General features: G+C 53.8%; 2 protein-coding genes across 6 annotated transcripts in view; both read right to left on the bottom strand.

The window, feature by feature from the left end:
• Positions 1-5,531: 5,531 nt before the first annotated feature.
• SELPLG (selectin P ligand) lies at positions 5,532-11,279 on the bottom strand. Its single transcript, XM_025198636.1, has 3 exons — positions 11,080-11,279; positions 9,186-9,256; positions 5,532-7,423 (listed from the first exon to the last, which is right to left on the bottom strand). The coding sequence occupies exons 2-3, from the start codon at positions 9,244-9,246 to the stop codon at positions 6,105-6,107; spliced, it is 1,380 nt and encodes a 459-aa protein (XP_025054421.1). The 5' UTR covers positions 9,247-9,256; positions 11,080-11,279; the 3' UTR covers positions 5,532-6,104.
• A 5,218-nt stretch (positions 11,280-16,497) lies between these two features.
• Positions 16,498-26,386, bottom strand: part of CORO1C (coronin 1C) — a 68,063-nt gene continuing 58,174 nt past the window's right edge. For all 5 annotated transcript variants that reach the window (XM_025198604.1, XM_025198612.1, XM_025198618.1 and 2 more), the window contains 6 exons: positions 25,564-25,683; positions 24,805-24,909; positions 21,628-21,773; positions 20,717-20,774; positions 20,381-20,626; positions 16,498-19,512 (listed from right to left, as the gene is read on the bottom strand). In XM_025198604.1, the coding sequence (XP_025054389.1) occupies positions 19,393-19,512; positions 20,381-20,626; positions 20,717-20,774; positions 21,628-21,773; positions 24,805-24,909; positions 25,564-25,683 (795 nt within the window). In that variant the 3' untranslated portion in view covers positions 16,498-19,392. The remainder of the gene's footprint in view (positions 19,513-20,380; positions 20,627-20,716; positions 20,775-21,627; positions 21,774-24,804; positions 24,910-25,563; positions 25,684-26,386) is intronic.

Here is a 26,386-nt window from a genome sequence, read left to right as displayed (position 1 = left end):
AAACGATGCACAAGCCCTGCTTAGTTAATGATAAAAAGGAGACATGTTGCTTAAATCTCAGGAATGAAAATAACTCAAGGAGCGTAAGACTGTACACGAGGTGCATCTTGAGATGAAGACCTTATCTGCAGGAGTGGAATGACTTACGTCACAGCGCAGCTAACAATTATCCGCCGATTGGGCCCCATCTCCAGGATCCGAGTTTATCTAGCTGAATTTTCCTCCCAGCAAAAGATGCCAGAGGTTGAAGGTCCTGGTGAATGATGATAAAACAAGGAAGGCTGCTTTCAGACAGAATATGGAACCAGGAGACCCGGACTCTGTCCCTGGATCAGCCAGAGGCTTTTGAAAACAAGTCAGGATCTGCCCTCCTCGTCCCAAAGAAGAGCTGGGAGGAGATGGAAGGTGGAAGCTGATGAAGATGTGCCAAGGTTTTCTTTGAACAGCCTCAGTACAGAGCCAGCGCTGGCAATGCAGACACTGTCCCACCACCATTCGTTTCTGGCCCAGGTTGCACTGCAGGCCCCACTGGCTAAAGGTGGACGGAAAAGTCAGTCTCCGCGTCCTTTCCATGCTATGGCTATGCTGCTCAGAGCTCCCGCCAGGTGAGAGCTCATGCTGATTGGGGTGGCTTTGGACACACATGCCATTAGGAAATGAGAAAACATCTCTCCCTAACTTTTCGTCTCACACTGGCCTCCACAACCCTGAGGTGGCACTGGCTTGCTGTTTTAAACCAGTCTACCAATTTAAACTGGAGACTATTCATTTAACACACTGAAAAGATTTTTAAGGCAGTGGGAAATCCCGAGCGTGCAAACACAGATGCAGTTGCGGCAGTGTAAACAGGAAATCTCGTGGCGTGTACAAACGCCCTAGGTTAGGAGAAGCTCCAAACTGCATCCCGTCACCAACCCTCCCCAAAAAGTCACCTCTGCCGTCTTTGACCAGAGGACTCAGAAGCAGCAAAGACATTTATAAAAAAAGAGAGCATCTGTGAAGGAACCTGGTGGCGTGGTGTTTGTTTTATTAGCAGAGGGGCAAGTCACGGGGGAGCTTCCATGCCTCGTTTTTGCACTTGTTACTTTTCATTGTCTACGTGGACTCCAAGTCCATCTTAAGCATGAAGGATCTACTGCAGGAGACAACCACGATTATAGACACAAACAGGTTCCACACGGCTTGAGTTCCCACTTGGTCTCTCTTGTTCACCCTGCGCCACCCCCTGGAGCTCTGTACAAAAGGAGGAGTCGTGCCTGAATAACATACTGCAAATAAGTAATATTGTTCAACCTACCAACATAGGCAAGCTCCCTCTCCCTGCATAAAACTGACCCACAGTAAACTTGGTATTTGTCCAAGGCAGCCAGTGACCCAGCTAGTCTGGGAAATGCAACCAAGATGTGGCTTCTTCCATATCCAAGCATAAACTCTGCCTGAATAATAGCTGACCAAGGAAATGCTGCAAACAGACTTGTGTGTGACTGATATTGTTGGCATTCATGTATCAGGCATCCAGAGCTCTCTGCTCTCCTCATTAGCCTTACTGGGGAATATTTTTTTAACACCCCAGCCACTGCCTGGAGTTTCTCAACCATCAGGAAGCTGGAGATGTGGCACTGCTGGGACTGTGGGAAAGGCAACGTGGGGTTTTTTCCCCCCTCCAGGCTGGCTAAAGCATAGTTTCTCAGCCTGTGGTAGGCATACCCCTGGGGGTACGCGAGACAGGCAGGGGGCACGCAGGTACCCCAACACTCTCCCTCTCTCACCCTCTTTTCCTCTCAAAACTATGGCAAAAAATTTGGTGCGCTGCGCATTGCGCGGCACGTTAAATTCCCCAGTAATAATTTGGCGTGCCACACTTTGCATGGCACTGAGTTCAGCTCTCCTAGCTTTGGCCAACATCACCTCTAGCCCAGGTACACACTTGAATTGTGCACCCCTGGTGTAAAAGGTGGCACCCCTGCCCACCTCAGGTCAGACATCTGTCATATCACGGCCTTGTAGACACAGCCCTTCTTCCACCATACGGCACACATTAGTCTGTAAATAGAAAATCCCCTGGAAAATTGAGTGTTGGGGTACTTATTACATTTTTCAGAAGTTAGGGGTACTTGCTACTTAAAAGGTTGAGAAACACTGGGCTAAGGGAAAGGAAACCACGTCTCTGAGCCTCTCAGTCCCTCCCATCGCTGCTCACAAGCAATGGTCTCCAAGGGAGTGGATATGGAAGAATCCCTCCTGGACCGTATTTAGGACCGTTCCTGTCTCCTGTGTCTTTCCCAAAAGACCTTTGTCCCCGAGCACGGGGAGCCCAGCTAAGCAGCCGGGAAGACAGGTGGGAGGAGAGTGCCGTTGTTGATGTGAAGGCCGGCGGGGCAAAACCAGGTTGACTTGAAACGAGGAGGTATTTTTTGGATGGGAGTACCCACCTGCAGTCCAGGGAACACTGTAATCCTTGCCACACAGCTGGAGGGAGTTTCAAAGCTCTTTAAAAACGCATAGGTAGAAAACGTAGCTATTAATAATGCTGCCGCTCCCATATGGGCAGTATAACCTAGGGAGATTGTTCATGCAAAGCTATTCTGTTCTGGAAATCAGCAGCCTGTCCTTCAGTCTCACCGGCAGCTCAGCCCAGGAGTCAGTGCAAAACCATACTAGACGATCTATTTTAAAAAGCAGACGGTGCAAGAGCACACCTACTCATATCCGCTAGTCGCTCCCCTGTTCAGCAAAACACTCGCGCGTGTTCTCGAGATGCTTTGCGGCATGTGGATGTGTCAGTGACTCGGGGGCAGGCCACAATGCACACTATCGGCCTCATGTGATATATGTCAGTGCTTTAAGAAATCATTCGACCATGCACAAATTAATTTTTTCATGAAGTCAATAGGGTCCCTTGTTTCAACATCTTCCTGCTGGTTTCTCTGGCACCGCAGAAGACTCTCTCTATACATATAAGGGGTCTTCTGCTGGCTTGGCCTGGTGGCAGGAGGTTGATGCGAGTACAGGGGTAGCAGCTGGATGAGGATATGGAGAGAGACCGGCATGATCCACTGATTACTTGGAGAGAAACAAGATTGTGACCGACGGGGAGGTGACAAAGGCTTGGAGTCCTCCATCCCGTCGCTTTCTACCTTTCGGATCCGTTTGCTGCCCTGGAAGGCCGTAACGAGGAACGGCCTGGTGCACTTCACGGGGATCTCACCCACCCGGCCCATTTGTCACGGAGTCTGGTCAAGAGATGCGAAGCCTATTAAACAAATCCTCTCCTACGAGCGGCTGGCTCGCCGCCGTGCCAAGTCACTCGAAGAAGCAGCCGGAAGGCAGCCACGGTTAAACATTTTGCAGCGGGCGTTCTCCACATCCCCTGCACATCTGGACTGGCTTATAACCTCGTCTAGCTACACGTGCTTTCCGTTCCCTGAGAAAGCCGGGGGTTGCGCCCGCCAGCGGTTATATTTTCTGCAAGCTCAGGGATGCCCAGGGAAGTGCCGCTCGTTAGCGGGTGTGCGGACACCCAGACCGGTCGGCAGAAGGTTGCTGATGTCGGGGGAACCTCTCGCCGCGGGCACCTGGCTCCTGGCGGGGGCTAGACTGCGCCGCGCGAGCCTCCGGCTCTGAGGAAGGGGCCCTGTGGCAGGAAGGCCGTGCCCACACGCGTTCCCGGAGGGCATGCAGCCGTGCCGCGAGGAGGAAGAAGGTCTGGCGCAAGGCTGTGGGCTGCATGAGTCACGGCTGATCCCAGCCCAGGCTCAGGGTTGTCTGTCTCAACAAGGAACGATCGCCTGCCTGCTCCAGGGACGCAGCGCCATCCCCCGAGAACCGCCCCGTCTCTGCGTGCCAGCATCCCCCGTGCCTGCATCCCTCTGCGGGGGGTGCTGCCCTGGGTCCCAGCCTGCCCGGCTCCCCGGGATAGCAGGACGCAGCCACAGAGGAGGGACAATTTGCGGGGCCCGTGCACTGTTGGTGCATGCCCCCTTGCGGCCACAGCAGGGTCTGGGCCACAAGCTCTCCGGGCCGGCTCCATCCTGGCATGGGCCTACGCCAGCAATGAGTGAAGTGGGAATAAAAGCTTGGGACTAGAGGGTGGGGGACTCCTAGATTTGCCTTTTGAAGGGTCCTTGGGGCATCATTACCTGGCAGCTGGTAACCCAGCACTGTCATCTCCCACTTCTACCAGGAGGAGACAAGGGGGGAAATTAAGTGACTTGGCCAAAGTCTCGGAGAGAATCAGTGGCAGAGCCGGTGCTGCGGAGCCACGGGTCAATGCCTTCGTCACCAGCCTGTCCTCCTGCCTCCTGAGAAGAGCAAGGTGCTTCAGAGATGACAGAACTGGCCCCCTCCCCGCAACCCGGGGACCCCTTGGCCGCAACAGGAGCAGGCCCTTTGCAGACAAAGCTGGCGATTGCGTGGTTAGGTGCAACAGGCCACTACGGATGGGCGAACCGCAGAGAAGGCCGCACGAGGCCCAGATACAGCGGCTGACAGTTCAGCGGGGGCCAGGCAAGCAGGATCAGGCCCAAGCCAGCTACAAAGCCTGTGCACAGAAGAGCCGTTTCCTTTGCTGTTACTGCACCGGGCGCAGTGAGTCAGCGCCCCAGCGAGCTGGGAGGCTCTTGAAATGACTGACGCCAACGGCTGCCGAGTCTGCACGAGGAGAACGGGGAGTGGGTGGAAGAAACGCCGCGGGTTTGAGTGCAAAGCCCTTATCTCGGAGGAAGCATCATGCTGCAGGCTGCAGAGCAAGGGCTCATCACGATGGAGGGTGCCGCGTGGAGTGGCGGCCCCCGGGCCCGTCAGTGCTAGCCGAGCTGGGAGCCCAGCCGAGCCAAAAGCCTAGGGCAGGGACACGTCCCACAAATGGGAACCAGAAGCTCTGTGATGGGAAGTGGGGGCCGGAGAAACAGCACTTTCAGGAGGCAAGATGCCAGGGAAGGGTCCAGGCCCCGGCCTGCCAGTCATTGCCCTGGGTGCCCGGCTGCAAGGCGGCACCGGGATTGCAGAGCCCGGTGCAATAATTGCCGGTGCAGTTATCTGCACGAGGCCGCCAGGAGGAAGCCAAGCCTGGCATGTCTGCCAGATGAGGGAAGAGAGCCGGGGGGCGCTGAGGACCATCTCCCGCGGGCTGGGACAGAGGTCCCCGGGGCCCAGCTTGCCCAGTCTTCAAAGAGACCTGGTGTCAGCCCGCCAGCATCCCTGCGGAGGGGCAAACAGCCTCAACCCCCCCAGGACACCCAGGGCATGTGCAGGCTCCCAGCCCCATCCTGCGGAGCTGCTCCGCTTTCGTTTCTGCTGCTGCATCCCAAGGCTTCCTTGCAGCCCGGGCTCTCTTCCGCTCCCGCTCTGTGGCAAGAGCAGGATGGAGAACTGAAATTTCAAAATGAAGATGTGAGCCGGCTCAGTGCAGCTCCCTCCCCACCCCCTCCGCCAGCCCCAGCCGGACTTCGCCCGGATGTGCGATTACCCAGACCGGCCCGGGAAGGACCGGCCTCGTGGAAGAGATGTGGCTGCGTACACACACACGGGCTTTGAGAAAGTGGAGTTTAATGGCATTCATTGCAGGAAAGGAGCATGAAACTCAGATGCCTTCCGGGCAAAAACAGTCCCCTCTCCTCTGTCCACTAGTATAAATTAAAGCAGTGCCCAGAGTCTGAGCCAGATCGCCAGCTGGCGGAAACGAGTGCAACGAGCTGCGCTAATTGAAACCAGCGGAGGGTCTGCTCTTTGCATGGACGAGCCATGGAGGCAAAGATGCACCTGCAGGGCAAGAGGCTCCGAATCCCCCCACCCCGGCTTTAGGCGAAGGCCAGAGGGAGATCCGCTGTCCTCAAACTCCTTTGGTCTCTAGCACACGCTTATTGCTGAAGGCTTCGATCTTGCAGGGTGCCAAGCAGAACACGCTCAGTTCTTCGCCAAACTGGGTCCTATCCTGGCTAGAGATGGTGCCCTCCATACTCACAGGCGGATGGGGCGACCTTAAGACATTTAGGTTGGTGAGTAGGTGGCCAGCCAGCACACTGCTCCAAAGAAAGCATTGCCAGGGACTCCAGGCAAGTCCTGGCGGCGAGCGTCCGGGACCCCTTGAGCCGGCGGCTGAGTCCCTAATGGTCCGGCAAGAAGCTGCTCAGTGTCAGGTTGTCTCCTTCCGTCTCCGAGCAGTTGTCTTGGAGCCTCTTCATCCTCCGTGCGGGGATGGGTCTCCCTCCGTTGGCCCCCTGCTCGCTGTCGGGCAGCAGGGACGAGATGCACACCATCTCGGTGTTGCTGCGCCGGAGCCTCCAGTAGGCGCGCTTCTGGCGTAACAGCATGGTGGCCAGGACGGCAGTGCAGATGATGAAGGCGGCGGCGACGAGGGCCAGGATGAGGATGCCCAACAGGCATTTCCCCATCAGATCCTCCGTAGGATTGTGCGACTTCTCCAAGGCGGTTTGCGTAGTGCCAAACCCCCCTGCCCTGAAGGTGGGGTGGAAAGAGCTAGGCTTGCCCTCTGTCGTGAGGTCCGGTGGTTCGGTAGTGTCTGCGTCGTCCACGGGAGCCTCCGTGGAGACGTCTGCCGGAGAGTCAGGCGGTGAAGTAGAGGTCTCCTTGCTCTTCTTGTCCGCCAGCACGGCAGCAGAGCCGTTCGCCTCGCTCTCCGTGCTGGCAGAAAGCGTGGTCTCTGCTTCGTGTCCCCCCGCCTTGCCGGCGGGAAGAGCAGAACCAGGTTGTTCTGTCGTGAGGTCCGGGGGCTCAGTAGCGTCCGCCTCATCCATAGGAGCCTCCGTGGAGGTGGTCGAGGTGCTTGTCTGAGGGCCAGGTGGCAAAGTAGATGGCGTTTGCTTCTGCCCCTTCCTTTCCACCAGCGTGGTAGCAGAGCCGTTCGCCTCGCTCTCCGTGCCGGCAGAAAGCGTGATCTCTGCTTCCTCGGGGCCGTGGGGGGAGGTCTGGAGCGCGGGGGCTGCCGTCGAGGTAATGACGGGGCTGGTGGGTACCACGCTGGTACTTCCTACGGAGACGTTTTGGGGTCCAGTAACAGAGGGCGCCTTGGTGGCGTTGTCACAGTCGGGAGAATCGAGACACGTTAGTAGTTCAGGAGCCGTGATGTCTGCTTCAGTAGAGGAGCTCTCCACCGTAGTAGGAGCAGCAATTTTGGGGGGCACGGTGGAGGCCGTGGCCTTGGCGGTTGGACTGGACGGCTTCGCGCTGGCTTCTCTTTTCCTGCGGAGCAACAACGGGAGGTGGCCGCCCCGCTCCCCGGCCGCTTTCCAAACCCATTGGCCCTGGCTGGCCGGCAGGGAGCCCCCCTCTGCTTGGAGCTTCCCCGTGGCGGGAAACTGGTCCTCGCGGTCGTCGCTCAGATGATCCGCCAGCTGATAATTACCTGCCCGGAGCAGGCTGGAAAACCCCAGCAGGACAGAGACGCCCATTAGAGCCACGTACCCTAGAAGGAGAAAAGAGAGAGACCAGATTGACATCCCCTGTACCCTAGGAGGAAAAGCAGAGCAGATTCGCGTCCCCTGTTTGGTCAGGACTGTCGACAACAAAAGCGGCAGCGATGCCAGAGATGCTGGTCGAGGCACCCAGCACAGGCCATGCAGCCGGCACCCTGACACCCGTGGGGACCAGACCTGAACGATGCTCTGCCTGGATCCCACAGGCTTGGGTCGGGGACGGGAGCCCGGCGGTCAAGGCGGCGCAATGCTCAGCCTGAAAGCATTCGGGCACCAAAGTCGGTGGGGGTGACAGTGGTGGAAATGGGCCTGGAGAGCTGCTTAGCCCTCATGCCCCGCCTGCACTACTCTGGACCGTGCGCACCCCGCATGCATGAAGACCTTGTACGCGCAGGGCAGAGCCAATCTTCCAGCAAACCCTGCCCCGAGCACTCTGCCGGCTCTCTCATCCCACGCCGCCGCGGGTGGGGAGGGAAGGCATGCGTCACTGCGTGCCGGGTTGTCAGAGCCGCCGGGTGCCTTTGCTAGAAGGCTTGAGCAAGACCTGGAGCTCCACCCCGAGCGTGTGCAGGATGGAGCACCCAAGGCTGAGGTGGTGCATAGATAAGCAGGTGCTGAGCAGTCACCGGGGTGGGTGGGGAGGAGGAAATCAGCCGCTCCGACCTGGAGCACAGAGGAAACATTGATTTTGCCCCTTTCCTCAAGGATGCACGTGGCACCCCAGCTTAGAAACACCCCGCACAAAGGCCACCCCGGGTCTGAAGGCTCCACGTGGGTGCTGGCGCTAAAGAACCGATCGAATCAACCCCGCGATGGAGACCCAGGAGGACTTCGCCTACACCCGAGCTCCTTGTCGTAGCTCACCCGGATCAGCCCCAAAGGGCGGGGGTGCCTCACGGCTGCACCCCCCCGTCATTACAACTGGAGACCCTGGGGCTATGTCCTCCTCTCTCTCAGGGATCCGGCTTGCAATTAAAGAAATTTTTTTTTTTTGCAAAAACCTTGTTGGTCTGACACAAGATCTCATCTCTACTACGAGTCCCGATTGCCTTCTCCGCTCTCTCAAGCATTCAGGTTAAGCCAAGCACGCCGCGGGCTCCTTGTTGGGAGAGACCGCTGAATGCAGGGAGAGGAGGGATGTGCACCTGGATGGCGAAGAATTAGCTTAGAAGGAAACGAAGTATCATTTTAAAATATTTTGCTTTTTAAAACTAACTTATTTAAAATTAAATTTGAAATGATGGCAACCAGTGGTAAGGCCCATAATAATTCGGTTTTTTTAAATAATATTCAAAGCAGCGCACGTTGGCTACTGAAGTTTGCAAGAAAGTCTGAACGCTGAAGTAGCAGCGGTCACCGGCTCATCTGGAACCAGAGTTTGTCGAAGTGCTTAACTTGCATTTTTGAGAGGCCCAGCCTACTCTGCAGGTGCAGAAAGAATATGTTTTTTCAACTAGTTCAGTCCAATGAACGGGCGGCCCGTTCAGCAGAGAAACCAACGGGAGGTCAAAAAGCAAGCAAGCTCGTTTTCTTTTTCCAAGTTGTAAATAAAAGTGAAGCGTGAACGGATGATCTCTACTAGTTTGAAAATCTTGAAGGACACGATGACCCAAAACATTACGTTCCAGTCTCTCCCTACTGATAACACTTCCTTCCTGGAATAAATTACTTGGTTTTAAATGCGGTACATGTTTTGCAAAATTATTTTTTTCCCCACTGTATGTATGCAACAATTAAAATGGGCTCGCTTACCTAACAAAAGCAAGTTAAAGCATTTGTTCTTGTGTTTTTTAAGTCGATTTCTAGGCTCCATCTGAATACACCTGGGTACAATCAAAAGAGGAAAAAAAAATAAAGGAAATTATCCCATAAATGAGACACCACTTTTAAAACAGAAAACTAAGCACACCTTAATCCTTAAATAACTGTGTGTTAAACAATGCAATTGTGCAAACAAGCATATAGATATTGCGCATCCCCTTCATTACCACAAAGGACCACCAAAATGATGCGGTCCCATCTTTCTTTAGGAAAATAACAAAGAATCACAAATGCAAAACACAGATTACAATTGCATCAAGATGTCCAGCTGGGTGGTTTATATACCATGATGAAACCTAGTTGTTTAAATAGCTTTGATTTCAATCGCTCACTCTCGTTCCCCAAAATTATTTTTGGAGAACACGATAAGCGACTCGGGACGTTTGCCCAGGGATCTCTTCCTGCCCAAGATGACAGAACCGCGGCAGTTACAAAAAGATATATTTGTTGAGACAGGAAGGGGAAGGCGGGGGGGGACTGTCACACCCAACAGAGCAGGGACTAGTGGGTCCTCTGTATCCCCACGAGTGTCCTCGCTCCTGGGATGTGCGCACAAAACCTTGAAAGCTGCTGCAATGGCTCGTCCATCCCTGCCATTAGGGCTGGCCCCCCCCTGCCATTGGGTTTCTGCAGCAGACATTGCACCAGACCGAATCATGAATCCCGATGGGGGCCCGCGGGGTCTGCTGGCAGTGTGTCCCATGATCTCGCAGCATCCTTCCAGCGCTCGCTGCAATCGGGGCGTGCTACACCCACTCCCGGCCAGGCAGAGACCAAGCCCACCTCCTCTCCTTTCCAAATCAGGCTACAAAAAGTAGCTCTGCTCTCCGAGGGGACACCAAGGCAAAGGGGCCTGCATCCCCAGGGGCATCTCACGCCCGCTTCTCATCGGGGAAGCACTGCTGGGCGGGCTGAGCTACAGGAGGCTGATGGCCCAGCCTTAGCTGCCTCTGTTTGGGGGAGAGACACCACCAAAGAGAGGATCTGGCTGCAGGAAGCAGGGAACAAAAGACCGGGGTGGAGGGGGAGACACGTGACGAGGCAAAGAAACCAAATGGCTTCACCCACGAGGATCCTATCAGTCACGAGGACGCCGTGCATGTCCTTGGCCGGTGGTGACGAATCCTTCCAGCCTCGTAGCACGGCCCGAGGGGCTCCTCGGTTGCGTCTAGAGCGAGATTTAGAAAGCTCCCGTGCTGTGGAGGAGCCCAAGCCGGGGGCACGACCCTTGGGGATCGTGTCCCACCATCAGCATCTGCTGCTCTCTCTGTGGGGACGGACACCCACCCCAAAGCGCTCCACGTGCATGGGGCTCCCCGGCCAGCAAAGCCGGCTTCTCCCGTGGCTAGGGCACACGGGGTCCACAGAGACTGGGGGTATAGTCCGGTTCTGCCAGCCATCTGCTTTGGGACCTTCTCCGGTTTATGCATAAAGATACCGGACCCTGGTGAGGCATTTCCCCATCTCCAAACCTGGGACAACAGCATGTGCCCACCTCTGATACAGCCCCCGAGAGCTACACATAAGAGCAATGGCTAGGGCTAAATGCCTCGCCGTCGGGGGTCAGACAAGGATCCAGAGCCCCGATGATCCACCATGCGCAGAGATCGTCCCAGCACGTCCAGAATCAGCCCAAGTTTTGACCCCATGGGGTTGGACCCCAAGCGCATGCTTGCACTTCCCTTCAGCAATCACTGGCTGCACGGCCCCCCAGGAGACGTGGCCCTCAATGGACACGAACGTGTGGACTCGGGAAGCATCTCCCGGGCTGGCTTGACCCCATGCCCTCCCCGAGACCTGCCTCCCCGTCTCCTGAATGGCTTACCCTGGGCTTGGGAGGTCTCCCGAGGCTCTCTGCACAGCTGAGGCCGGTTTTCGCTCACAGACGTCCAGTTCTGTTGGCTTCGAAGGGGAGGAAAATAATCCTTAGCACCTCATCAGCTCGGGCTGGAACGAGAAGTGCCCCGTGCGGCCCTGGCTGGCTCTGTGCTACCTGCAATACAGACAGGAAACCTCCTGTCGCTGCAAGAGGCAGAGGCGGAAGAGAAGTTGTGGTTTGGAGGGTCCACGTGATGTTGCTCCCTTGGAGAGCGCGTCACCACCAGGCGAGCGCTGTGGGGGCACGGCGCAGAGCAACGGGGAATGTCACACTCCAGAAGCACGGCCCAAAGCAACAGGAGGGTGAGGAAACAGGAGTCCCCCCAGCAGCAGAGCGAAGGGGAGACCCCAGAGATTGCTCCTGAATGGGCTTGGAGAACAAGGAGCTGGCGGCCAGGCAGGTCCAGTGCCCACAACAGCTGAAAGCAGCCCCTCACTCCCCCTTAGCGTGCTCGTGGCATTCACAGCACCATCCCTTAGTGCTATGTCAAGTGCACACAGTGAACGCCCTCCGTTCCTTGCCACTGACTGGTATTTTCAGCATCTCCCGGACTGGGCGGAGGGTCATTGAAGACTGGGACTGGTTCGGTGGTTGCACACAGCAGTGAAATGCCGCGGAGATCTGAAGCAAGCCCAGGGCCCCCAGCTTTGCAAAGCCGAAGGGGAGAGAGGCCGTGAATCCAATGATACATTTGCAAACTCCCTGCCTTTCTCAAGGGTGGCTTTAAGTGAGGCACGAGGGCCACCGAACACCCCCCGGTGAGGGTCTCAACACCGCAGCCGGCTCGAGGCTCGCCAGCTGGAGCGAACCTCAGCCGGCCCCAAACACGCTCCTTAGCACGGGGGCCTGCATTTCATACTGGCCCTGCCGAGCCCAAGCAAGCAGCGAGATGGAGGAGAAGGGATTGTACCTCTCCAAGGCCAGGACAGACCTGAGGGAGACCCGAAGGCTGGGAGCTTGAGCCAACGCACACCTTGGGGCAACACAGCAGCCAGCCTTTCCAAGAAGGGGCAAGCCATGAGCCACAGCTCCTGGGCCACCCTGCATGCAAGATCTGGGGGTCCAGGTCCCCCTTACTGCAGTTGTCCGCTGGAGGAAGGAGGAGGAGAAAATCAGCACATGCCACGAGGGGGGAGATGACTTTTCTAGGGTACGTCTACACGGCGCTGCATGCTCTGGCTGTCCCCGAGGTCGTGTGGGTACCAGGAGCAGCCTGGCCACAGCTACTGGGATGCAAGCGGGTTAGTCGAGAGCTAACGGGGGTCCGCCTGCCCCGTGACTGCAGGAGACGCATACCCTCCATCTCACCATAGCCGAATCTCCGCAGCGATCTGAAAAAGCAGGGGCTATTTAGGGCCAAGGCGGTGTCCCCATCCATCCCTCCTCCCTGGTTTCATGCATCTCAACCCGGAAATCTGCAAAGTCACCATCAAGATAAGCAAGGGACAGCTGCAGGCGCGCCTCGCCCCAGCCTCAGGCCACGCCAGGGCCTTCGCACACGTGGCCTGCCCTATTACTGCCTAGGGCCAGGCCCCGGGAGGTGACTGGCTGAGGCATCGGACTGACTTGAGAGCGCAGGGGCTCTGCTAGGGGCAGTGGAGCCCAGTCCAGCCCCGCCGCTGCAGACAAGTCGGACTAATTAGCCCTGCAGAGCAATGGGGCCAATTAGCCTGCCCATGCAGAAGAGGCTACACCGCTTCCGGAGCAAGGTGGCAGCCTGCCTGGGCAATACGACACGGCAGACAAAGCTTCTGCCATACACACACGGCCCGTGCTATCTCCCTGCCATATTACCTCCCAAACCAGGGGTGCAGCATGCTTCATTCCCAGCATCTCTGCTTCCTGCAAGTCGCTCAGTACTCCTGGATGGGACCCAGCCCCATAGGCTTGTGCCAGCCGAGACCCTTGCCTGTCACTCACTCGCCCCCCTTGCAGCTGGAAATTACACAAAACACGGGAGCTGGGAAATCCTGATCAAGCCAGCAACGAAGACGATCCCCGGCTCTGGAGCATTTTCCAGGGCAGCAGTACGCATGACGTGACTCCCCGCCCTGCTGATTTAGTGCCCGTCCTCCACCCACGGAGCCTGAGACCAGCTCTTTGGAAGGTGTCACGTCCTTGGATCCTTAATATTTCCCCCTAAAAAAGGAGATCCAGCCTCGGGCAGAGTCAGAGGCAAAACCGGAGTGTGGCTATTGCAGCTTGTCTCTAGCTATCTGGGAGGATCGGGTGCTGCTGCGTGTTGTCAGCATGGCATCAGCGGAGGGCGTGATGGAGAGATAAGCAGCAGCTCACGATTATCTGATGAAACCAGCTAGACAGCCGCAGCAAATGCAGAAGCAAGCAGCAAGATGGTGAGAAAAAGCCCAGAGAGGGTCACTGCCGCTTGCTCGGCCTTACCCGAGCGCCCCACCCGGGCAGTGCAAACAGCCCCGGCTTGTCATTATTTCCGGCACGACACTAAAGCAGCCAGGGAGAAGTTACCCGCGTTGACTTTAGCAAGTCCTCCAGGGCACAGGCTTGTGCATGCACCCATTCCCAACCTAGATGTGGACTTTTTTATACTCGGTCGCCCTGTGCTTCGAGTCATCGGACCTGCACGCAGCCTGAAGGGGCCACGGAGTCCAGACCCCACCATCGAGGCAACCGCGTAATGGGGGTTACATGGCCTCGGGCTCATCCCTGCGTGCCACGAGCCGCAAAACAGCCCCCCAACACCTCAAGCAAATGGGAGAAACCTCAGCACAAAAGATCCATCGCCGCAAACATGAGAAGAAAAGATGCTGCTGCGGGGATGAATCACGCCTCCAGGCTCTTGCCCCGGCAGGAAATTTGTGCGGAGAAACGTCCCCCAATGATCTTAGAAAGGAGACCACAGAGGAAGACAAATATGACCAAGCAGCCTTGCCAATCTGACGAATGCATCCCCCAGCCTGGCAGTGGGTTTAGCCTGGAGCGTGCCAGCAAGGCGCGCCGACCCGGCACCCGAGAGCTTTCTCAGTACCATCCACTTTACCCTCGTCCCCCAGCTAGGCCAGCCCCAGGCAAAAGCTTTCCCCTCTGAACACCTCCCGTCTGAAGACAGGGACCACCAGCACGCAGATATACTATCTAGTAGTCCCAGTCTCTAAAAGAGACCCCAGGAGTCCCGGCTCCCGGGTCCTGGGGGGGCAGCTGCCCCAGCGGAAGAGGAGGTGTGTCTCCTGCAACATCTGGGCTCTGCAGCAGCGGAGAACAAACCTCTGGTGCAACCGAGCATCCGACTTGCGCCCTCTTTCTGCCACCCAGGGGTGCATGCATAGGCCTTGCCCGGGACACGAGAGTCAGCAGGCGCCCACATTGCCACACCCAGTTGGTTCACTGCGGGGAGGAAGTGCCAGGCAAGACCGTTGTGAAACGGCTTGATGCAACTACAGTAAAAAAAGTCCTTGGAGGAGGCAGCAAATGCCAGGGGAGTTATCAGAGGCTGGCTTCGATTGTGACTGTGCTACACAACCAGTACACATAGAGGGGACACACAGAGCTGCCCACGTGCTGGAAAGCCCACGTGGCAAGCCAGAGCTGGGCTGGTGAGAGGAAAGCGGACTAGGGGATTTGTTGACACATGATTTTGCTTCCTGGTCCTGCCTTTGGTACAGCAAAGAGGTTTCTCTTCTCATTACGGGACACAGAGAACGGATTTCGATTGGGAAACAGGTCGTTTGCAGCACAGAGCATCCTGGCTCAGAGCAAACCTGCGTGGGCCGGCCGTTCTCCTTTCGCTGGGTCTTGCTAGCTCCTTGCCAAAGCCGCAGCAGCACTGTGCAGGCAGCAGGTTGCCCTATGCTGGGAAGGGGCAGAAGTCCATTAGGACTTCCATTTAAGAGGTGCTGCCAGTGCCAGCGAGCTGCCTCCCCTGGGTGCAGGTGTGCAAGAAGTCGGTGCATCATTTGGGTGCTGAAGCCGCACACCCAGCGCCTTGTGAGGCTGCTTTTCACCATAGACCGTGCATACAGCGCACAACACAGCAAACGCTGCAGACGGCCTGACCCCGTCGTCCAACTTGAGCACTGAGCTTTGCTGTTGCGAGCCAGCTGCCCCCATCCTGGCAGGGGAACAAAGGGAGGCCTTGTAAACCCAGCTCTCTACTGCTAGTGCTTCGGGTCCTAAGCCCAAGCTAGGACCTGTTCGAGGCAGCCCGTGTATCGCACCCAGCTGAATATCACCCACCTGGAAACACAGACAGCAAGGGAAGACCCAGATCCAGGGGAAGTCGTGCCATGTCAGCCACCCTCCATCTTTCTTCTTGCAAAGAGCAAGATGCTTGCTGGAACGTGGCTGTGGAAGAGGTTAGAAAACGATCCTCTTCCTCCAGCCAAGGTAGCGGGGCTTGTTTCAGAGTAAAGTGCCCAAGAGGGGTCTGCTATTGCGTCTGCCCCCTGATCGGGAGAGCCACCACCTCTGGGGCATCTGTAGGGCCCAGGCTGTTTTTGCTGGGCGCACAGCTGGTTTTTGCTAGTGACCGGAGAGGCAGACCCAGTTCACTCCCCAGCAGCCGTTGGAAAGGCTGCTTGCTCAGATGCCACCCATCTGGATTCGGACAAATGTGCTGGAGATAAGCCAGCTCAGGCTCTGTTACTTCCCCCTACGCCCTCCAACCTCAGAGCCATCAAGATCCAGCCACCCCCACGAGGGAAGTACTCGTTTCCACGGCGGAGGCAATTATGCTAAGCTGGATCAGCGAATGCATTCAAGATGTTACCACTTGCACCTTCTTGGAATAAGGGGAACCCTCTCACCCCAAATTTGTGAGGCCTCAGCTCGTTTCTGGCAGTGACAAACTGGAGAGGGGATGTGATGCTCTTGGATCAAGTCTGTGGGTAGTTCTCTAACATGTCTGAGCACACGCAGACTAAAGAAACCAAATTTCTAAAGCAGGTAGGTGCTTGTAGATGCAGATAGGTGCTTTGGGAAAGCCCACTAAGCACCTGGGTCTCACAGCTCCTAAATACCTTGAAAAATTTGGCACCTGCTGGCAGTTGCCACGGATGGGACTTTTGACGATGTCACTGTTTCCCTTGTGCATCTTGGATATGGTCTCCCCTGGCTTTCCTCGACGCTTGCTAACAGCCCACTTCCAGCAAACTGGAAGAAGGCAGCTGTGGTCCGTCTTGCTCATCTTGCCAGCCCTCGCCCCAGGATAGGCCCGGAGCTATAAGCCAAGGAAAAGGAAAAAAGAACGACCAACGCCGGACATTTTGTAATCAATGATTTTTTTTTATCTTTGAAAATGGAAGCAAATATTTGGACAGAATACTCTGCTTGCTCTATAAGAGCACATCTCTCAATACTTCGCTGGTTCTCTTCTGGGATATCACGGTTTAAAAAAAAAAAAAAAAAAAAAAAAAAAAAAAAAAAAAAAAAGCTTCAGGCACTGACTCTGGCTGAGCCTGGCTAGGCATCATCAGTTCATTTAAATAAAATACAAGCTAGTAACTAAAAAAATCAAGGAGGACCTTTCCCCGCCCCCTTCTCCTTAAAACCGCCAACCTTGCACCAACGCTGTTTGGGCAGTAAAACCTGGCATTTCAGAAACTTCATTCCCATTGATTAAAAGAACAACACGTCCCTAGCGCACAACCCTGAAGTCAGACGTACAGATTGACATGGAGATTGCTACCCGGGGGAAGAGTCGTGCTCAGCTGTCTCACAAACGCCCCCCCCCAATCTGCTGCAGTGAAAAACCACCCAAATGTTCAGAGCGTGCTGAATGCCCGGACTGCAAATCCAACCTCTAGTCAAACTCCAGCAAGTTTTCTTCAATGCGCAAGGCGAAGGGTGTTTGCCTTGCTGCTCTGCTCACTGCTTTCTTAAAGAAAAAAGATATACCCATCACTACCTTAATGAAGCTTTCCATCCTGTGGAACTGTACACGTTCTCTGTCCTTTCACATCAAATGGCTTGTGCTTCACCAGCTAACAACATCACTTGACTGTCCCAAAATGGTACGACTTCACATTGTCACAAACACTCACAGCCTTCCAGAACAGAGAATCCTTAATCGTTAAGTTTTGAACATGCAAATACAAGAAAACGGAGAACTTGAGAAAGTCTAGCTAACCTAGTGGAGAAGATGGCCAGAGCGCGCTCTGGGAAGGAATACAGACCCACCGCATTCAAAGGCTGTCTTGTGGAGGAGACTCCCGAAGGGTCAGCTGGGCATGTTGGCGTGTGTGTGTGCGTGCGCGCGCACACATGCATGTGTGGTGTGCACGCCCTGCAAGCGTATGCAAATGTGCATAGATATTAAAGCTGCAGCGAGGCAACCCAAGGGTCAAACCTGAAGGCATTTGAGACTCATCAGCTGACTCTCTGCTACAGGCTTTCCTCCGTCACACAGGCCGGCTTCACGTTTGCCAAGAGGAATCAAATGTGTGTCGTTCCACCTCCCGCCCTCCCAAGCGCTGCTGGCACGGCCCGTCACGATAACGGGTAGGCTCCATGGAGTTCACCACCCGTCGCAGCAACCCATGCTGGACCACCAGACATCTGACGTGCTTCGGCCCAGCAGGTGTTGAACCCGGTTGGAATACGAAGCAGGGGTCCCACTGGGAGATGACGTTCGTCACCCGGTGTCAAACACCCCTCTGTGTCGTACAGCGGAGCCTCTTGCACAGTCCCGTATTGGGGAGGCTGACTTGTACATAACCTTTCACTGGAGGATCTCAAAGGCTAGGGCAAGGAATGAGTTGGGGGACAAAAGTAAACTTGGATTGCAACAGGGCTCGCGATAAAGGCCACTTACATCATGGGAAACCTTCAGTTCCCTGGGATAAGATTTTACTGTAGCTGGTGGGGTTGCAAGGCAGGAGTGAGAGGGAGAAAAAGGGGCTGGAGAGGTGGAGGGTGGGAAGGATTGAGATCTGTCGCACTACAATCACCCAAGCTGTTTTTAATGCTGCTTTGGAAGCAACCCCAGGACTGAAAGCTCTCACACCAGCATCAAAACAGGGGCAGAAGTACTGTCAGCTCACAGATTTAAACACTTCTTAGCCAAGGAGTTACCAAGGAGCCTTTGCTGCTCTAGTACAGATGAACAATATTCACTGGAACGGCCGGCATGGACACCTTGGCTACAAGCTACCATCCCATCAGCTTGCAAGGTGACCCTTCAGGGCATTCGGCTTAAGATATTTCATTGCACATCCTAAACCTAATGTTCAGGTGATAAATAACACAAACGTCTTTTGTGTAAATGCATTTAGGCCTTTAAAAAAAAAAAAAAAAAAAAAGGAAAGAAAAGAAAAGAAACACGCAGCCAACAACACAACATGCTCTTGTCACAAGGTCAAAATAATCCAAAGCATGGGGTAACTGCGGAACAGCAACATGACTCCAGGACATGAGATCATCCCATTAGCACGCAGAAATAGGGAACGAGCTTTGTAGTGACTTGAAGCTACTTCACTCTGAACCAAGCAGGCGGCGGTGGTTGGGGACACGTTAAAAAAATAAAAATAAAGGCAGTCAAGTCAGCTCATACGGGTTTATGCAGGGTCTTTACAACAGCTTCGTCCACACTGCGAACGAAACGGATCTGATTGTTCAAAAGGAAAAAAAAAAGAACGCTCGTACAAAATAGCTTCGATTTTGTTCTCTGAAACAGTATAAACACACACAGTCTCACACACACGCACACACTGCTGCCCCTTCCAATTAAAGAAAAAATAAAACCAACCCACAAATACTGCAAAAATGGCATATAGGACAAATGTAAAAAGTTATTTTGAGGGGGTTTGTTTGGGGGGGGGGGGGGGGTTTGGCAACTTAAAAAAAACTCATTAAGAACAATATGGCATTGGTCCCTAATTCTATTTAAAAAAAAGCTATTTGGGCACTCGGTGGAAAGTTGGAACCGTTTGTCCTCAAGAATTCATAAACACCTGGAGCAAGATTGTAAAAGTAGCACTTGATCTTTTAAGTCTGACCAAAAAAAAAAAGAGTCACATAAAATCATTAAAACATCAGGAGGGGGGGGAAAAAAAAAAAAAAAAAAAAAAGAAACCTCTCGCTAAAAAGCTTGGCTTTTAATCGTCGGCTTTCGTTGACCTGAATTTCGGAGGATGATAAAGTTCGTATCGCAATGGCGGCCGGTGCCGCTCGACGAACCTCTGAAATGGAATGTCTTCTTGAATGGCAGTGCCTCCCCAGCCCTCCCGCAGCCCTGCACCCAGCTAACAGCTTGAGTTCTGCTCCCTTTCCTCTCTCCCGCGGCGGCGCTCAGTTTGCAATCTTCGCCATCTGCTGTTCTAGCTTGGAAATGCGCTCGTCTTGATTGGAGATTGTGTCTTTTATAGATTTGAGCTCTTTCAAAATCTCATCCAATTTGGCTTCATTTTGCTGGAACAAAGAAAAGCGCTGGTTAACGCCGCGGGGAGGAGCTCGGCGCGCACGCGAAGGGGCTTGCCGACGCAGGCGTTAAGGAGCGTGGTGCTCGCGGGCTAAAAGGCAGGGTTCAAACATGAGGCAGTGTGCTAATGGCGTGGGGCTCGATGAAGACAGACCCGTATTGGTGGAATTAGTGCCCTCTTGAGAAAGGACGGGAAGGGTTGAGGTTTGCGCTTTTTGATAGAGCCCTGCTCGTTAATAAGCCCCGTTTTGGTCTCCTGACAAATGCTCTCAATGGACTCTCACAACCAGCTACTGTTCTGGTGTGTCAGGCCCAGCTCCCAGACCATGGGGCACTCTCCTCAGGGGACCTGCTTTGGCAGGGCTTATTTTGCCTGATTTTCTACGTCTGGCTTTAGACAAAGGATCATCAGCAAAGATCCACAGCTCTTCACTTGATCAAGTGGCTCATGAAACAAGCTTTGTCAGGGGCCACCACCCCTGAGGAGGAACACACAGAGCAAGAGCAAGATCTTCAAGGCCTTGCCAAGTCCAGGAGACCCAACCTACCAACCAATACAAAATCCCTCTACCAAAGCTGCTTTGAGGGAATGTAAATTCCTCAAAACAGAGGATGGAACAGATGCCAGGCCTGGCCCTCCTGTGTCAAAGGTGCGCAGGGACCCCCTCCAGCTACAACTGATCTTGGACGTAGCTCTCATGCAGAAGACCAACATCTCCAGCAGCCCCCTGACAAGTCTCCCACACCCCGTGCCCATCCCTGCAGTAGGCAATGCTGTTTCTACAGCTGTTTCTACAGCTCAGGGGCTCCAGCTGCATCTCAGACCCCAAAAACAGGTGGCCCATGGCTTTTACTCACAATGTTTGAGGTGTCTACTGCTTTCTTTGGGGCGGTGATGAGGTCGCTCTTCTTGTTGGCGGCAGGTTTGTTGTCCAGTATGTTCTTCTTGACCACCTTGAGGTCCCTGTTTTTGCCGGGAATGTACCCATGTTTCAAGGAAATGAGGATCGGATCGGCGTTCTTCCCCTCAAACCACTCCTCCGCTTCCAGAGCCGCTTCTGGGCCTGCCGTGTCGGGATACAGGTCATCTTGGAAGAGGTCCGACTGAAAGCCAGAAGAGGACACAAATGGTCAGATGCTTTTGGCTGGAAGGCAGGAGGCGGCTTCCCTTGCCCGGCTGCCGGCGGGACTCACCTTTCGAGGGACCGTCATGATGATGGGCTCGCACTTCCGCTCGTGGAGCTTGAAGAACCTTTGGAAGAAGGAAGAAGAGTTAGTTGCAGCCAAGCTAGCGTGGAGCACCACGGCTGGGCTCCATCTTTCACGTCGCCTTCAGGGCCGGGTCACACCCATGCCGGCACCAGCGTGACACGGGGGCCCTGATGTACGTCTACCTTCCCCCTCTGTCTTTACTAGAGACCATCATCCATTAAGCCACTAAGGTACGTCTCTCCTCGTCATGGTTTGTTCACTTCTTTGTAAGCTGTGTCAGCATTTCCTAGCTCACCCAGTGCTGCTGTATTATTCAGGACCCAGAACCCATTTCTCTCCTAAGCTCATACAGCTGCCTTGTGTGCACGAGAAGGAGGTTTTTATTAGACAGCTGAAGAAACCACTTTCACATGGAAGTTTGTAGAGATAACTGAGGTTTAGACTTGACCTGAAACTGACCCTGGGCTTTTAATCGAGGTGGACTGTAGCCAGTTTGCTCTGTCAGATGCTGCTCATCAATTTGTTACGGTCCTAATTTGAACGCTGACCCACTTCCAGTTCAGTTCAGACTGTGTTACCCCAGGGCGGGTATCCATGGTATCACGTGTCACTAGGAGCGAAGACTACTGACAAAGCAGTGGCAGGACGTGAAGCTGTCTCCTGCCTCCCTAACACGGGCTCTCGAAATCCATCGCTCGCTATCTAGGCTGAAAGCATCTTTTAGTGCTGCTCTGGGTGCCATGTGGGCCTTTAGCTTGAGAGAGGTTACTTCACAGCACTGCACAAGCCTGGCCAGCAGTGTCTCACACCAGAGCCGAGCGCAGGATTGTTAAGCAGCAGAGACGTCACAGGCTGCCTTGCTGCTGCCTGCTCCTTCCACGGGTGCCTCTTACCTGGCAATCTCACACTTGTTCACATCAAGGCCCCTCTTTGGCATGAACCCCATCCCTCGCTGCGGCTCCTTGCTGCTGAAGGTGTTGAGGTAGTGGACGTACGGGGATTCATCTGTAATCTCGAAGTAGCGAATGCTGCTGTCACCCTGCAAGAAATCAGAGAAGGAAAATTAGGAGGAATAGCCACTATTGCACGGTCCTGGCCTCTGCTCCCCGCTAAGCAACAGGGGGCTGAGAACACACGAGTAGCTCCTTTCCCCTACAGCGCACCATAAAGCTAGGCTGGGGTCTCCTTTGGTTGATCCCTAGCTCTGAAGAGGAAATGTCCAGGCAAATCATCAATTCCCTGGCTGCTCCTATACTTCCTGAGGCAATGCAGAGCAGGCTGCAAAACATCAGGAGTCCAAAGCTGCCACGAGTGAGGCAATACTGGAGAAGCATGCAGACTGGGAAGGCAGCGCTGAAGGGGTTCAAATGCAACGGCCAGGGGGGCTTGTATTGCAAGGGAATATTCTCTCAGAGCCTGATAACCTGGCCTTCGAGCAGCCCTGCGTGAAAGGAGAGACGCACCAGGAACAACTGTCCCATGAATAATGCATGTTTTATAGCTAATTTCCTCCAGCTGAAGCGTCTATCAATCATCAAGCTAACGGGCCTCGTCCCGGCCTGCTCAGAACTGTCACCATCAGGCAAAGACCCATTACCCCATTATCGTAAAGCAGACCTCCCGTGTAATGGTTATCTGAACAGCATCTCACTGGCCCGTGGCACTGAACAGTGATATCAGCACCCCCTGGGAGACCAGGGACCTCCGCGGCTTGTTTCCAGCTTCAACCCCTGCTGTAGCTGGGGTAGATGAGATAACTCCCTGCCTCAGTGTCCTCACAAGCAAACTGGGGCGGAGGGAAATGCTGCCACTTTTCCTAGAAAGGCATGGGAAGGTTCAACTGTTTGCACGGCACTTTGAAAAGGGAAGTGCTGGGTGTTATCTGACAGCACAATATGGAGGTTTTCTTGTTGCAACAAGGATTTCACTGACAAACAAAAGCCTAATCAGCTGATGGCCGGCACGTGCTGTTGACAAGGACAGGCAAACGTCCGAGTCTGGGCGGAAGGAAAGGCTAATACGATGCGATGCCCGGGGGTATCAGACAGGAGGCTGGAAACCATTATTCCTTGTTGGTGCCAGAGGGATCTAGGACTCCAGAGTCACCAATGCAGCCGGACTGGGAAAAGAGTGTCCTTAGATAGTAACAAAAATACTCCCTCTACTAGCATGGATCCTAATCTTTAATCTTGCTCATCTTTGGCTACTTAGAAACCAGAGAAAATGAGGGTTGGAAGGGACCTCAGGAGGTCACATCTAGTCCAGTGCTTTTCAACTGGTGTGCCGCAAAATGTTTGGAATAACAAGAAGAAAGTTCTCCAGCCGCCTAGCGCTGGTGAATAAACTGTGCCAATGAGATATTCAGAAAGACTCGCGCACGTGTCGGCTGTGGAGGAGAGAGAACCAGCCGATCAGAAGGGAATTCATCTACTGCATGTGTTGGTTGTGGGGGACGCTCAGTTTGCGAGCCTCTGAAGAGCTGTGCCGTGGATTTTTGCTGTGGCAATGAGCTACAAGGAGCTCATAAGTATGGGGATGGCAAATGGAAAATTTGTATTAATGTAAGGGTGCCTTGGGCTGGAAAAGGTTGGGACACACATGCAGTCCAACTGCCTGCTCAAAGCAGGACCATCCCCAACTAGATCATCCCCACCAGGGCTTTGTCCAGCCGGGTCTTAACAACCTCCGAGGATGGAGAGTCCACCACCTCTGGCTAACCTGTTCCAGTGTTGTACTAATCTCCCTGTGATAAAGTTTTCCATAGTATTTAACCTCAACTTCCCTTGCTGCACCTTGAGCCCATGCTCCTTGTTCTGTCATCTGCCCTCCCTAAGAACAGTCCAGCTCCGTCCTCTTTGGATCCACCCTTCAGTTGAAGGCCATTCAGTTTTCACTTCTTCAGACTAAATAAGCCCAGTTCCCTCCACCTCTTCACAAGCCATGTGCCCCAGGTCCTGAACCATTTTTGCAGCCCTCCGCTGGACTTTCTCCAATTTGTCCACGTCCTTTCTGTAGTGAGGGCACCAAAACTGGACACAGGACTCCAGATGTGGCCTCACACCAGTGCAGAATACAGGGAAATAACCACTTCCCTTGATCTGCTGGCAACACTCCTACCAATGCAGCCCAGGATGCTGTTAGCCATCTTTGCAACAAGGGCACACTGCCAGCTCATAGGAAGCCTGCAGCACCTACAGCTCTGAAGGAGCCAGCTTGAAAGAAGACAAGTCTCATGTCCCAGTGACTGGCTCACAGGCATTGAAACTGGCCTTGCCACATGTTCAGTCGTTCGCAAAGTGCATGAGGGCACCCTCTACGTGCATCTTTGTTTAACATTAAGAGAGGGGTCATTACAGACCAACATCAAGAAGAGAGGCAGGCCTGGGCAAAAGGAAAAAAGTCTGACTCATGTTCTTTAGGCACAGCTCTGCTCGCCTAAATAAACCTTTCCCCAGATCAAGGTCAGATCAGAGGCTTTCCTGTAGTGTGGCTTGGTTGGGATCTTGATAAATGCTTAATAGAATGAGGACACTCGCTTCCAAACCAGACACAAGGCCCCAAAGGCCTGCAAACTCTCCTGCAGTCTTGAAAAATTCATGAGGTGTTAGCCTTTGTTTCTCGAGGAGTGGAGAGATGAAACAGATTACAGCACTTTAAAGGGTGTGAGAGAGAAACCATGGTAACACTTTCATCTCTCAGCTCCTACCCCATGGCAAGATACAGGTAAACTGAGGCAGCTAACCTCTGAAATGAAACATGGTGAAGCTACCACGATTTAGCTTCAAATCCTGTGGGTTAGGAATGGATGGACAAAGCAACTGCAACGGCTCAGCAGATGCATGCTTAAAAGTAACAGTCTCTGTTAAAGGACTGCAACTGTTCATCTGCCCACACGCATAGTTTTTCCATCTTTGGTTTTGAAGGAAATGTTGTAGACAAGTTTCCTACGGAACAAGTGATGCTGCGTGAACGAGCCGCACTAAATACTGCTTTCCTGGCCCCATGCAAGCACTAGGGCTGCAGCTGGCTGCAGTGCTACAACCTCAATGCCTTTGGACGCTGCTCTTTACCTTGCCGCACAAGTAAATGATATTGGTGTCTGGGTCGTAGAAGGGCAGCAGCACCCCGTTGCTGGTGTCCATTTCGTGAAGGGCGATGGGCTCTTCCATATTTTTCTGCAAATGAGAATTTGAACCGTACGATTAGAAAACAAAAACACCCCATTGTCGACGCACTGGCTACATTCTTTGCGGTTACAGTCATAGAGGGATGATGCTTCTTCAAAGGGCCACGTGTTACAGCAGCTTGCGCTAAGCAATTACAGGCCGGTTGATTTTCAGATGTTAGAGCCCCAAAAGAGATCTGAGCCGCAGTCACACTCTTAAGTCAGCCGCACAGATAAGGACCCACTGGTCAACTGTCAGCGGGGCACCATCCCAGGCTGGTACACGAAGTCTTTGGGGACAAAGTGGCCTTCTCCAAAGACCATTGCTCTTTTACGAATCACCTGATCTGTTCAGTGATAAATGCCACTTCCAGTATTGAGCTACTGCCGTGCCTCCAATGTTCTTGGAAGGACACCAGCGTCCTCCCCCAGGCACAGGAGAGGTCATCTTAGTTACAGACAAAATGTTACACCCAACCATCCCAGTGATCTCCATTGGTGTAACGAGGAGATGCTGGATTAGACACCTGGAGGAAGGGGGGCTACAACCCCGCTATCCAAACTGAAATGTTGCAAGCGCTGGGAGGCCTGTTGTGGCCAGGAGCTCAACCCGACACGGGGCTACGATTCACCAAAGGGAAGAGCAGTCGAGCAGGACACGTACTGGATTCCACAGGGCAAGCTGCCGCTCGCTCATGCGGCTGAAGCCGGTGGTGAAGATGTTGCCGTCGGAGAGGAAAATGGCTCTCATGGGTCGTGCTCCCTCGTGGGCCTTATCTTTCTCCTGCAATGCAAGCGTGGGGAGAAAAAGCACTTTCAGCATCAAACAGCAATCCCAACATGTCAGAGATGAACTCAAATTTGATTTTGAGTTGCCTGGAATCCCACGGCCCAAAGAGATCAAACACGTATCCCAAGGTAGTCAGTGTTACACCAGCACAAAATAAGTAGCGAACAGATGAGGCAAAAAAAAAAAATCAAACTTCCCCTTGAATCTGGGGTAAAAGCTAGCGGTGTAAATTTATATTGCTTTGAGTTGCATCTGTCCAGGTCATAGGTGGGTGTCTGCTCACTTGGCACCTAGTGCTGGGATGCAGTACTGGCTACCCCAGGACAGCTGCATGCGTGCCCACTCTTGATGCACACCACTCCTCTACGCAGCCAGAGAAAAGTGACCCGTGCACCAGATCTCAGTGCTCAAGGGGAGGCATTCATTACTAACGTACCAGAGAAGCGGCAGCTGCTCAGCTCCACTTTCCCTAGCGGGCAGCATCATGCGCTGGTAAAAGCAGGATCGAAACAAAATTGATTTTTGAGCCATGCCATAGCCCATGCCAATAAAACAGGCAGGCCACTAACTTAGCATTGGCAGCCTCAACTCTGCTACTACAACTGTGCATGAAATTAGGTGTGAAATTATACTGGTGCCATTTTAAAAACTGGACCTCAAATATAGGCAACTCCAGCATGAACCTTAATCAAGGGAG

The sequence above is a fragment of the Alligator sinensis genome, unplaced genomic scaffold (assembly GCF_000455745.1).
Source record: "Alligator sinensis unplaced genomic scaffold, ASM45574v1 scaffold628_2, whole genome shotgun sequence".
Lineage (NCBI taxonomy): Eukaryota > Metazoa > Chordata > Crocodylia > Alligatoridae > Alligator > Alligator sinensis.
The sequence above is the reverse complement of the archived record's forward strand: the minus strand, read 5'-3'. Positions and strand labels throughout refer to the sequence as shown.